General features: G+C 35.8%; 1 protein-coding gene across 1 annotated transcript in view; it reads left to right on the forward strand.

Moving 5' to 3' along the window:
- Window positions 1-10604, forward strand: part of LOC133091734 (transcriptional enhancer factor TEF-1-like) — a 35881-nt gene extending 25277 nt beyond the window's left edge. Inside the window, exons 2-3 of the mRNA XM_061190985.1 lie at window positions 8705-9119; window positions 9182-10604. Coding sequence (XP_061046968.1) covers window positions 8705-9119; window positions 9182-10604 — 1838 coding nt within the window. The remainder of the gene's footprint in view (window positions 1-8704; window positions 9120-9181) is intronic.
- Window positions 10605-14175: the final 3571 nt, after the last annotated feature.

Raw genomic sequence — 14175 nt, forward strand, 5'->3', positions numbered from 1 at the left:
TTTATTTTTCTAGTCTGCATTTTATCACTTCTTTCTTTATGGAACTCCTTTTAGCTATATATCAGATATTATAGCTTGTTCTCTATTTTATATATTTTCTGATGTGCCATCTGCTTTCCATTTTGCTCAGCATTCTTGGAGATATACATAATCTCTCAGGCTTTCTCCTGCTATTTTTACTACTATTTATTCTTTTTCAATTGTTATATATTTATGAAACATTATGACTTATTATTCAACTGATAAATAAGATTCAAAATGAACTCTTGAAATACCTCATTGGAAACAAAAATAATTTTCTTCCAAGTGTACCTATAAATGTCTTTGCAAATTTTAGATTAGATTTCACAGATGATCAATGGTATAATCTATTTTTAAATGTTCAGTATTTCAGAAATAATTTATATGTTAGAATTTTTGTACTGCACTACAAAGAAAAATTGTATGTGAGATTTGCCAATGAAGAAGGAATCTTGTGGCAAAAGTATTTCAGAAATGTTATATCATTTCATACCCTTTATAGATATTCACAGTTGAGATTATAATATAAAATGTGAAAAATATTTCAGCAAAGAATCCATTTGTTGTGGTTAAATATTTTGTAAAAATTATTTGATGCTGGATTATTTTTCAATACTTAATATTTTTGATCTACTGGATAGAACAGTTTGAATAATGTTCCCCCAAAATAAAAGTTGTAAAAGGGAATACAAAACCAAGTAAAATTGTTTTTGCACACATGTATGTGATATTGTAAAAGGGAATAATAAAATAGAAGCATTTTGGAATAAAAGGGTTTATTTTTTAAAGTGTTTGTTAAGCTTCATCATACTTTCCAGAAGCATTTAGAAAAGTAATTTTACCCCATGTTTTAAGAGTTAAAACTTTGTTTCCTTTCTTGGTAATAGGATATATTTAACATATCTCAGAATAAGCAATAAGATATGACCTTATTTGACAGAGATATTAAATATTGAGTCACTTGGTCTCACTGAAGACAGTGAAAGAGAGCTCAGGTCTGTAATTCTCAGAAAGACAAGCATAGGTGTGACTTATGAGACAGAGTTAAGGATGAAGGGAAGCCATCTCTTTTGAAAGAGTTGGTTTTGTAAGTTCAAATATATATATATTTATGCTAGCAATCAGCAAGCATAGTGTGTAGCATTCACTCTTCTTCATGAAATAGCGTACCACAGTCATTCACTATCAATAGGCAATAATCTGTTTAGAATCAAAGATATGATCAAGTTTAGTCATACGTGTTGAGTTTTGAATAATGCAAACAAGTTACCCTAATTGCCTCATAAATTCTTTCAGTGAACATGCAACAAAGTAATCAGAGTAATGTGAATTTGCATATTTGAAGACCGTATTGGCCCTTCAGAAAAAAATGTATGTTAGCATGTTGGATTGTACATTTTTACCTAATTTCTTCTGATGGGATTTTGAATTTTATGCAAGTGTTTGCACCTGTATATTTTATGAGCTAAATGTAGAGTGTTAGTTTATAAAGCTAAAGTTGATGCAGTTGTTTATTATTATTATTGCCAAATTTACGTCTTTGTTTATAAATCTGATTGTATATGACATTAGCTCAATAATTCCAATGATTTTTACTCTTTTACATATGTTGTGAAAAAAACAAAAGCAAAATATTTGAAATATTTATTTTTATTATTTGTTATTCACATTTCAGTTGAAAGCATCAGTGTACAGAAGAAAAAAGCATCATAGGATATAAGTATAACACTTTTGCCTCTGGGTTTTTTATCCACTCACCTCCTTCCTTAATACAGTATTTAATTTTCTCAAGCCACTCTTCTCTCTCTTTCTCTTTCTAATAGCTCTGAATTTTCTGAATTGGGACACGTACAGTTGATGACATCTAATAATTGTTTTTGCTGGGCAACCATTATGAAATACTTGAAATTGCCTGCACATATATGAAATTAGTCATAATATTTTCATACTTTTTTCACTTCAGGTAACTTACATGCAATTTTTATGACATAATTTTAGATTTAATTGCTCTTTAAATGTCTTATGGACGATGACTGGGCATTCAAACAAATAATTATTAGGTACACATAAAGTTATGGGAAAAAGTAGCACAATATAATTTGATAAATTAGTGAAGAAAATACATGCCCATGGATAATGAGTACAATTCCATATTTACTTGCAAAAGAACAGCGTGGTTTACAGGACTTAAAAAGGAATATACCAAGAAGTAGTTGAAAGCATTGTCTGTTTTGTTACTGACATATCTCTAAAGGGATTGGACAGAACATACCAGGCAATAAAATCGAAGGCAAAAAGATTGACAAATTCCCTGAAAACTTTTGAAAGAAATTTTTGAAGCAACATTAGGCTGGTGTGAGATATCTTGAGAGTGTATCGTTAGGCACTGTGTCATTGCTTAACTGGCAGTAGTATCATTGTGTGTGTGTGTGATCTTATATGCAAGAGAGATGCATTTTTCAGTTGAAGTTGTCTTAGAGTTGATCAAGTGTGGTAGTCATTATGCATTGCATTTCTAAGAGCCTTCATTTATTGCTTCCATCTTGTGAATATTTGTGGTATATACATTTGTAAATCCAACATTGTTTCAATATTTTCTCTTTAATGTCTACTTAACTTTGTCCCTCACATCATGAATTACTTCAAGTGAAATACCATGTCTAGTCATACTTTGTAAAGAAAATAATTTTAACCATGTACATAGGCATAAAAGAATTAGGTTATATATAATAGAAATTTAATATCTAATGTTTTGACTTTGTTAGCCTAACATTTGTTAAGTAGAGCCCCCTCATCCCCCCCCACCCCAGGTGTCAGATGGTGAGTCACGTTTAACACAAGAACACAAGGCAATGGAGATAGAGAAGTTTGTTACTCACATCTCCTGGAGGAAGTACACTGGCGAAGTCAGGGCAAGACTCAGGCAGAGAGAGTGACAGGGGCACATGCCTTTATTAGGGTCCGAGGGTGGAATGCTTTGAGGTTCCCAGGCTGAGGTTGGATTGGTTAATTCAAACAAAAAGGACTGGTGTTTAGTAAGCTTGGTGGGGGGGGCAGGCATTAATCTGAGGGGTGCACAAAGAGAAGGTCCCTGGGCCTTGGGGGGAGAATGCTTATCACAAGGGCAGTGGAGAGATAGTTTAAGGGACCCCCCACAAGCAGTTTGGCCACACAAAATGGATGACAAGACCACAATATTATGGAGTAGTTTAGCTGCATTCTCAACATCTCTCTTCCATTTTATTTGCAGAAATGTAAGCTTGAAAAAGAGCCATATATTGAAATATTTTTTTGCCTATGTCTAAATCGTAGCAGTCAGTTCAATTTAATAACCAATGAACATGGCCTAGTTTTTAAACAGATATAAAAAGTTTTCATTTTTGTATCTTTTTATCATTTGAAAATAATTTTTATCAGTATTAAATTGAGCAAGCCATCAGCAATGACTAGGGGAAAGGAATAACAACAGTAAAAGGAAAGGACGCTCAGGCAAGTTTTAGAAAAACATAATAAATGATAGATCCAATAATGTATAGAGAAAACTGTGATTTTTTGAGTTTATGAAATACTTATCATATTTAATTAAAGTGTAAAAATAGTTGTCACTGTTTATAGACCCCTGTCTCAGATGTTTAACAAATATAGGAATTGAATAATAAATGCATTTTCTGTTGGGTAACTGAAATAATGGCTTGATTTAGGCTGAGAATGCTTGGGTCTTAGCTTTTTTCAGTCATATTTCATTTTACCTTTCCTACTACCCTGAGATCTCAACTCTACTGTTGAAAAAATAAGTAAAACACTGCTGACCACACAAATCTATTGTCAAGATCAAAATAGGGCACATATGCAAAGGGGTTTTGTGAACTATACCAAATGACAAGAGAGAAGTGGACCTGTGACAACAATGAAGATAGTAATACGGTTGCTGTTGCTGCCACCAGGCTGAATGGTGTATTGCCAGCATTACTCATTAGTACATTCATTCATTTAATACATATATGTTGATCTCTTGGTATTGTGCTAAGTACTGGTTACATTATGTTGAACAAAGGAGACACAATCTTTGCTTTCATGGTGCTGAACCTTTAAGATGATGGCAATGGCTAAATGGGAGGAGGGAGATGGTATCAGAAGGCATAAAACAGATCAACCTTAGAACTCCAGGTGAAGTATGGCAGGAAGGGGAAACGTATGTGGAATGCTCTGAAATGGGACTGAATGAGGGCAGTGTGGCTGGAGGATAAGGAGGAAGAATAAGCAGGCAAGGTTCAGATATACTTAAGGGCTAGCCTAAGCAGTTAGGATTTTTATCCATTGGACAGTGGAAAGCTACTGAAGGATTTTAAGCAGAGGATTCATATTACGTAATTTGCATTTAAAAAAATAATTCACATGACTTACTGATTTTAATGGGATGTTTGTCACTACCAGTCTGAACTGGATTTTTCCAATACAAAATAAAAAAGTTTTGGTGTCAGTAAAGGGCAATTGAAAAGAACAGCCGTGCCAATGAAGTAAGGATTTAAATTGAAAACAAAACAAACAAAACAAAAACAAAAATGACAACCAAAGCTTATTTTAAAAATGTGTCCAATTCTATAAATGGAACATATCTATATGCCTTGCCCTAATTTTAAATGACAATGAGTATATCTAGTGGACAAGATTAGGAAAAGCAATTAGAACTCCTTTCTTCCTTATTTTAATATATGTATATTTATTTATTCTTATTTATCACAAATAAGTTTAAATTTTATTGCCTTCTCTTTTTAAATGACTAAGTTCAACTGTCATGTTATAATATCCTAAAGATGCCTCAGACTGTGTTTTATGGGGTGATTTATAAAAGGCCCAGGGCTATCTCAGGCTTTTGAAAATATTCTGAAATGTTTATTAATGGCCTCATAAACTATGCTCATCCTGTTTTGCTGATGAATACTTGGCAGTTGGAAAAAAGGCACTCAGTTCATTACCACATGAGATCACAAGATATTCTGTAAGGATATACCTTACTAATTTCTGATATATATAAAACTATGAGTTTTTAAATTATCAGCAAAGATTAATGTACAAAGAGTGCACTAAAAGTCACTTCAGTCTGGGACTGAGAAGCCATTATTTTCATATCCACAGGTTAAGATAATTGTTAAAGGCAATCAGTGGCTATTTTCAAATACGTTTTCAGCATTTGTTTATTTAGAAAGTGAAAATCAAATTTCTATAACCATCCTCTTCTTTCAATAAACTGAAAAGCTGTTTCTTTAAATTTTGCTCAAAATAAGTCTATAGATATGTATAAATAGAAATAATACTTTGATACTTTATTTTTGTCCTATTGTTGGTTGCCTGGATAGCTACATCACAGATAGGCAATTAATTAAGCAAAATAAATAATTTAGTTCATTTTTAATATTTTCAGCAGGTAGGCAATGTACTGTGGATGCAACATTAAGCAAAATTATAGTGGGTTCCTCCCATATCACTGTCAGGTCTGTACCAAACGGAGCAGCAGCTTTGGAGAAGAGTTTTGAAAAGCTTTTCAATTAACTATAAAGTACTACCCAAATTATAGATATAATTAGAATCTCAGGAGACTCAGAAACACCATAAAAATAGTGATATGTTAATTAGAGTTCTTATAAGTGGTTTCTATTTTCAGTGACTAACTTCTACTTGGACATACATAGTAAAATAGGGGAAAATGTAGGAGAAACAGTAAATAACCAATATTGCTTTATCTTGGATAGCTAACATCTATCCAATTATCATAATACATATTCTAAATTTAGCATTATCATAATTAAAATATATTCTAAATTTTCTGAGCAAACGCTTCCAAGAATCCTACCACGTATTTGCAAATTATTAGTCTATCTATTAGTATACTGGAATTGTTTTTTAAATATTCATCATGTAATACCTGAAACTATTAGCTTGAAAATTAAATTTATTCATAATGCTTATAAGCACAGGCTTTTAGTACTTAACAAAAAGTTAAGAAAGCTGTAAAGTTTCCAAATTGGAAAAACATAAATGGTTCGAGTCCTTTTGTCCATTTAGACATCTAAAATTCATGAAGCAGACACAACTAGCTCAGATTTTTAAAAAAATCTAATCTCTTCAATTACATCTAGTTTTGCTCATGAAAGTAATCTAGAAATCATTTTACTTGTCTACCTAAAGATCAAGGGACATAATTATGAAAGGAACCTTCACTTTATTTCTATTGGAAAAGAATGTCTTAAATTAGATGAAATAGATATCTTTTTCAAGTAAAGTATAATAAGAAAAATAGTATGTTATGCATGACAAAAACCCCCAAAATTTAAAATTTAAAGACTAAAAGATAAATAAAACTGGATAATTGAGCCAAAAATAAAGGACCAGAGACTATTTCATGGCTGTTTCCCCAGTGAAGAAAATTAGTGCTCCGAAGATGTAACTGAGTACAATAATTTCTTGTCAGGCTATCAGAAATATCTTTTCAAAGCATTTTATTTTGTGTCTACACTGAGACTCTTTCATTCATATTTGACCCTTTCCTCTTATTTACTCTTCCCTTTTTCTCCTTTTGTGCAATGCACTTTAGAGAACGTGTGTGTTAACTCAAATTGATTGACTTGGTGAAACTGTACTGGGCCATATTTTATGGATTTTGTTTGTTTTTTAATATTATTGAAGTATAGTTGATTTACAATGTGTTAATTTCTGCTATATAGCAAAATGATTCAGTTATAAATATATATACATTTTTCATATTCTTTTCCATTTTGGTTTATCACAGGATATTGAATATAATTTCCTGTGTTATACAGGAGGACCTTGTTGTTTATCCATTGATATAATAGTTTGCATCTGCTAACCCCAAATTCCCACTCATACCCTCCCCCAGCCCACCTCCCCCTTGGCAACCACAAGTCTGTTCTCTATGTCTGTGAGTCTGTTTCTGTTTCATAGATAAGTTCATTTGTGTCATATTTTAGACTCCACATATAAGTGATATCATACGGTATTTGTCTTTCTCTTTCTGACTTCACTTAGTATGATAATCTCTAGATCCATCCATGTTGCTGGAAATGGCATTATTTCATTCTTTTTATGGCTGAGTAATATTCCATTGTATATATACCAGGTCTTTTTTATGCAGTCATCTGTCAATGGGCATTTAGGTTGTTTCCATGTCTTGGCTATTGTAAATAGTTGGGTCATATTTTATGGAAGGTAGTGCAATGACTCATCTAGGAAAGATATACAGAAATCCCTGCAGGGGAAGGAGACTGGTGCAAGGAAAGTACTGAAAGCAATATTGATGGAGAACAGAAGGAGGGAGTAACAAGATGAAGTGGGGACTATCGGCTAGGGCCAGAACATGCAGGGCCTGGGCACTACTCTATGAGCAATGAACAATGCCTTTTAAGTATAGCATTTAGGGTGACAGGATCAAAATTGTGATTTATAAGGTCTCGTTCTTGGGGAAACATATCTTTTGGAGACCATGAAGCTATCCTAGGAAAAGGAGGCAATAGTAGAAATTAGAAGCATAGAGGGCTATTTCTGAAGACTCGTAGAGAGATATCAATGATTTGAATGGGGAGATAGAGAGAAATTGGTATATTTTAGGCATATTGGACGTTATAACACCAGGATTTTTCAATGGGACAGAGCTTGTTGCAAAGGAGGCTATGATTCTAAGCTTTCTGACAGTGGCCCTCCGTGGATAGTAATAACTATGAGGACTCTAAAATTTGTGTTTCCAAGTCAAAGCACTGTTCATAACTTCCAACTCCTGTATGTAACGGGTTACTCAACATCTGTAGTTAGCTGTCTCACAGTTATCTTGAATTCATTTAATATATACTGAACTCGTGGCCTTTAACCCATTATTATCCCCCCCCCCCTTTTTTTGGTGAGGATTAAATGATATTTATTTATTTTGTACTTAACATAGAGTGAATATGCCTTCCCCTTGATTTACTATGACCAAGTACAGTTGTCCCTCTGTATCCCTGGGGATTTGTTCCAGGAGCCCGCTCAGATACCAAAATTCAAGGATGGTCAAGTCCCTTATATAGAATGTCGTAGTATTTGCATATAACCCACACACATCATCCTGTATACTTTTTTAAAATTTAAAGTATAGTTTATGTACAATAGTATACGTTACAGATGTACAATACAGTGATCCACAATTTTTAAAGATTATATTTATTGCTCTTACAAAATATTGGCTACATTCCCTTCATTGTACAATATATCCTTGTAGCTAATTTTATACATAGTAGTTTGCACCTTTTTATCCCCTACCTCTATCTTGCCCCTCTCAGCTTCCCTCTCCCCGCAGACTCACAGATATAGAGAACAAACCACTAGTTTGTTCTCTATATCTGTGAGTCTGCTTCTTTTTTGTTATATTCACTAGTTTGTTTTATTTCTTAGATTCTACATATAAATGATATCATACCTAAATATAAGAACAGAAACCATAAAACTCCTAGAGGAAAACATAGGCAGAACACTCTTCGACATAAATGATAACAATATTATTTCCTTCTTAGTGATCCCTGTTTTAGTACAATATTCCCTCTCCAAACTGCACCTGTCTTGACTGCCTTCACTTATATGAGAATGGGGAGAAGATCAAATTCTTTTTTTTTTTCTTTTTGCTATTAAAATCCTCAAGGAGGCCGGAGCCGAGCCGAGCCTCTGCAGCTGCCGCCGCGGCCCCGCCGCCCGCCGCGGGCGCCCACCAAGCACTTTGCAGACTCGCTTCCACCCTGCGGGCCAGTCCGCGCGGCGGGGCCCGGGCTCAGGGCGGCCACGTCCGGGGACAGGCCATGCAGTGAAGGCCCCCGACCCCGTCCACCTTTGCCTGGAGCCGCGGGCAGCAGCCCAGTACGTCCAGCCGACCCCGGGGCAGGAGCGGCGCTGGGGGCGGGGGAGGGTGGCCCAGCCCGGGGACCGGGAGCCGGGCTCCGAGCTGAAGGCAGGGGAAGCGGCGCCGAAGTTTTCCTGGGACTCACCGGGCGCTGCGGCAGCACTGTTGCTGCCGCCGCCGCCGCTGCTTCTTTGCACATTCAAGTGGAAAATTTTCAGGAGTCAGCAGAAACATTGTGTCCAAAAAAGACTGAGTCGCAGTAACCACCAAACCCTGGAGGAGACTCTCCCTGGAAAACTTCCCTTCGGTTTATTTTCTTGCAAAGGCTCCAGGCTTCGGCTTGGAAAATTCAACCGCCACGATTGAGCCGAGCAGCTGGAGCGGCAGTGAGAGCCCTGCCGAAAACCTGGAAGGGATGAGCGACTGTGCAGGTCAGCCCAGTGACAGTGATGCAGAAGGGGTCTGGAGCCCCGACATTGAGCAGAGCTTTCAGGAAGCCTTGGCTATCTGTCCACCATGTGGGAGGAGGAAAATCATCTTATCAGATGAAGGCAAGATGTATGGTAGGAATGAATTGATAGCCAGATACATCGGACTCAGGACCGGGAAGACGAGGACCAGAAAACAGGTGTTTAGTCATATACACGTCTTAGCAAGAAAGAAAGTTCGAGAAATTCAAGCCGCCGTTAAGGTGTCTAGTCACATTCAGGTTCTTGCCAGAAGGAAATCTTGTGATTTTCATTCCAAGCTCAAGGATCAGACTGCAAAGGATAAGGCCCCGCAGCACATGGCCGCCATGTCGTCAGCCCAGATCGAATCAGCCACTGCCATTCACAGCAAGCTGGGGCTGCCAGGGATTCCACGCCCCACCTTCCCAGGGGCGCCGGGGTTCTGGCCGGGAATGATACAGACAAGACAGCCTGGATCCTCACAAGACGTCAAGCCCTTCGTGCAGCAGGCCTACCCCATCCAGCCAGCGGTCACAGCCCCCATTCCAGGGTTTGAGCCTGCGTCAGCCCCAGCTCCCTCGGTCCCGGCCTGGCAGGGCCGCTCCATTGGCACAACCAAACTCCGCCTGGTGGAGTTCTCAGCGTTCCTCGAACAGCGGCGAGACCCAGACTGGTACAACAAACACCTCTTCGTGCACATTGGGCATGCCAACCATTATTACAGTGACCCATTGCTCGAATCAGTGGACGTTCGTCAGATTTATGACAAATTTCCTGAAAAGAAAGCTGGCTTAAAGGAATTGTTTGGAAAGGGCCCTCAAAATGCTTTCTTCCTCGTAAAATTCTGGGCTGATTTAAACTGCAGTATTCAAGATGATGTCGGGGCTTTTTATGGCGTGACCAGTCAGTATGAGAGTTCTGAGAATATGACAGTCACCTGTTCCACCAAAGTTTGCTCCATTGGGAAGCAAGCAGTAGAAAAAGTAGAGACGGAATATGCAAGGTTTGAGAATGGCCGATTTGTATACCGAATAAACCGGTCCCCGACGTGTGAATATATGATCAATTTCATCCACAAGCTCAAACACTTACCAGAGAAATATATGATGAACAGTGTTTTGGAAAACTTCACAATTTTATTGGTGGTAACAAACAGGGATACACAAGAAACTCTCCTGTGCATGGCCTGTGTATTTGAAGTTTCAAATAGTGAACATGGAGCACAGCATCATATTTACAGGCTTGTAAAGGACTAACCATGGTTATTTATAAATATAGATATCTGTATATACACACACATGTGCGCACACACACACACTCTCTCCATGATCGAACAACTGACTGTAAACCTCACCACGCAGGGGTGCTGCCCTGGCCCTGAGGTCACCCCAACTTTTCTAAATCCTGTTTGAGTGAAGTCATTTTTTCATGTGTTCATACTCATTGTAGCTGTGAAGTTCTGGTACCGTTGTAAAAAGAGAAATCGAGTTGTTTCTGTGTGTTATTCAGATCCACAGCCCACAGTTCCTCAGAAAGTTGAACCTTAAGAACCCAAGTCTCTGTTTGCAGAGACCTGTTTCTCGTTGTGGTAGAAAAAAAATTAAGACAGAGCATTTACCATTGGACATTTACAGCCTTTATACAAATGTATTTAGTGTTTTTTTTTTAACATAAAATTCTTGTTTTAAGATACAAGTAAAATTAATCTTTAAATATAAATGTAAATTAGTACACAAAACTAAGAATCTTTAGACTTATCTTTGTAGCAACTTAGGGTGGAAGTTATGAAAGAACATAATTCACTAAATTATTTTTTAAATGAAACTTTTCCTTCTTTTTGAAACCAACTTTAAAATATAGCCTTAAAAAATGCTTGGTAGAAATATCCTAATGAGACAAATTTGTACTTTTTTCTTCAAGGTTAAAATTAATCTCCTAATCCATTAAACTCTTGAAACAGCTGTTACAGAGGAAGAAAACTTCATCCCTTATCCTTAACATATATAGTATATTTAAAAAATATAAAATTGTACTGTAAAAAAATAAATAAATAAAATCCTCAAGGACACTTAGCATCAGGTACATTTCTTGGATGGGGCAACAGGGAGTGGGAGCCCACCTAGGACAGGCACATGATTCATAGGCGTGAACATAAGATGCTGAAATTTAGTCTCCTTTTATGGACACTATCAAATTTCAATTTTTTTTTTCTGTAAAGTTGCTAAGGGATCACTGAAAGATGCTCATTGTATGATATTTTTTCATGTGTGATTATATTGAGTCTTTTCAATTAGTTAATAATTTTGGTCCTTTCAACTGGTTAATAATTTTACTAAAAAAGAATTTCAAGTAGATCCTTTTTGCCCTACAAAAATATCCCAAAACAACAAATTACTCACAGTGTAGGTCTGGGTTTGATTTGTCCCATCATCTTTGTACAAAGATTGATTTTAATATGTAAACAGTGGGAAACCACAAATGAGACTTTACTGACTCAATTTGATAAATGCCATAACCTACTTTCCACTGTGTCTGCACTAATGATAACTGTGGTGGATGGTGTTTGGTAAATATAGAATTAATACGCAGTGAGTTCAGTATATAAAGTTAAGTATCAATGTACAGTTAACAAGAATTAGATGTTAGAAAATAGGAAGGTTTTTATTGTTAAAAGATGTTTACTAGCACACAATTTCCCTAATGGGCTTATGGAGATAACGGGACAAGTGAAGTTTCAAAGCCCCTGCTGAACTTACAATTTCCTGTAAAATAGGCATTAATGCATAAAGATAAAAGGTATCTTTATTTTGAAGAACCAGTTGAAAGTCCTTTTGTCTTTCGGGATTTTAAATAAATAGTTTTGAATTTGAGAGACTTTAAAAGAGGACATAGACTTGAATATGCTTTCTTCAGGAAGTATGTGCTCTAAAACGTTGAGAAACATTAATGTAGACAGCAAAACTATACAGAAACAGAAACAGGACAGTTTTTCAGAAGACAAGGTTTGGGGGTGAATGTGAGTTTAAGGCTGTTTCCACTAATCACTTTAGTCACACAATCATTCAAGTCAGACAACCAGTTTGACTGGCTTTTTGACCTTATTAGCATGATGCTTGACCAAATTGATTCAAGAGTTCAGTTGAAATGGCAGGATCACAAACAGCCTTAGGCTCTGCAAATCTATCTATAATTTCAAGTCAGTTGGACAGCATTCACCGTGCGCAGAGGGTGCGTATATTGCAATAATTATTTTAAACCTTTTCTCCTCTCCTTAACCTGCTAGACCTGCTCCTCCCCGTTTCCTCTCAAGAGATCACCTTGCTTCCTACTTCAGAGAGAAAATATACAAAAATTGTATAAATGCATGCCACTTGCACAAATCGTAACTGACAGTTACGGTCTCTTTTGATGAGTACCCCTGACTTTCAGAGACCTCAATATGCTTATACCCTGATAAATTTATTTTTTATTGTTACTATTGTTATTGCTTTCATTTGAAACATGAAATGTGGATTTTACTCAGCAGAACATTCTTTTGAGGAAAAATATTCCAATATTTCCAAGACCACTAGAATAAAATTTTTCTTCTCTGAATCCAGTTCTCTTCTGGACTATATGTCTTTATAATAGTTAAACATTTATCGAGTATTTTTTAAGTCTCCGACATAGTGATTGCATGACTATAGAATGATATTACTAATTCTGTTTATTCTAATTTTTTGAACTAAAATAGAAAGGTAGGAAAAGACAAAAAATTTAAAAAGAAAAATAATTTTGTAATTTCCTTATGCTAGATTTCTTAGTAGATAATTTAGCACCTATGTGAGGAATAAGGTTAAAAATGTAATAGGCACTCTCATGGATAAAACTTCTAAAATGCTAAATCCTAACCTTAAGATTCTTGTTTCAATACAGAATAGGCTACAATTCCCAGTTGCTTTATGGAATAAATTGGTAGCTAATTCCACATTTGTGTGATTTCATTATAATTTGGATTCATTCAGGGAAATACTTTTTCTCTATTCTTGATAGAAAGTAATATGCAATGAAACCTATTTGAATATAACATATTAGATAGTGTAATAGGATGGTTACAATCTATAATCTGAAAAATAAAATTGTCGCTGCAGTCATAGTGTCTTTGTTCTGGGAAAAGCCCGCTAGTTCTTGAATAAAGGGAACAATGGTGTTCATCAGATTATCCTAACAACACAAAATGCAATGGCCTGTTCTATGAAATTCTCTCTATAGAATTCACTCAGCCAATCAAAGACATATTTGTTTTGCATTTGAAAATGTTCATACTTTAATAGGAATGTCTCATGAATGGCATGAAAAGTAAATACTCATAAAAATGTTTACTGTCTGCATATTTGAATAAATTATACTATTCAATTAATGGAGGAAAAATAGGTCTGTCAACTTTGATTTAATCTCCTCCCTGTGTTTTTCAGAAGAAGAAAAGTCAATAAAAACAGTAGAATTACTCACTAAATACTGAATTAAATAAAAAACTTCAACCATAAACCAAAGCAAAATTTAAAAATATAAACAATATAGTAAATTTGAACTAAATAACAGCCAGTTTTATTCTATGCTTCACATCTTAAAAAAAGTTAGTGAGGTTTATTTACTAATATGGGAAAGGAAAAAAAAATTCCTTTTGCCTCTGTCCCTCAAACCCAGACAGTTCTCTTTATTCTTGGCCACTGACAGAAGTATGGTGGTGTTACCAGTAGCTTTCTGCCAGGAATACACTAACAGGCCCAGAACTAATACTTGGGGCCATGATATTTGGCTCTACCTCTGCTCATAACTCTCTGGGAA

Source organism: Eubalaena glacialis, chromosome 5, assembly GCF_028564815.1.
Source record: "Eubalaena glacialis isolate mEubGla1 chromosome 5, mEubGla1.1.hap2.+ XY, whole genome shotgun sequence".
Classification (NCBI taxonomy): Eukaryota; Metazoa; Chordata; class Mammalia; order Artiodactyla; family Balaenidae; genus Eubalaena; species Eubalaena glacialis.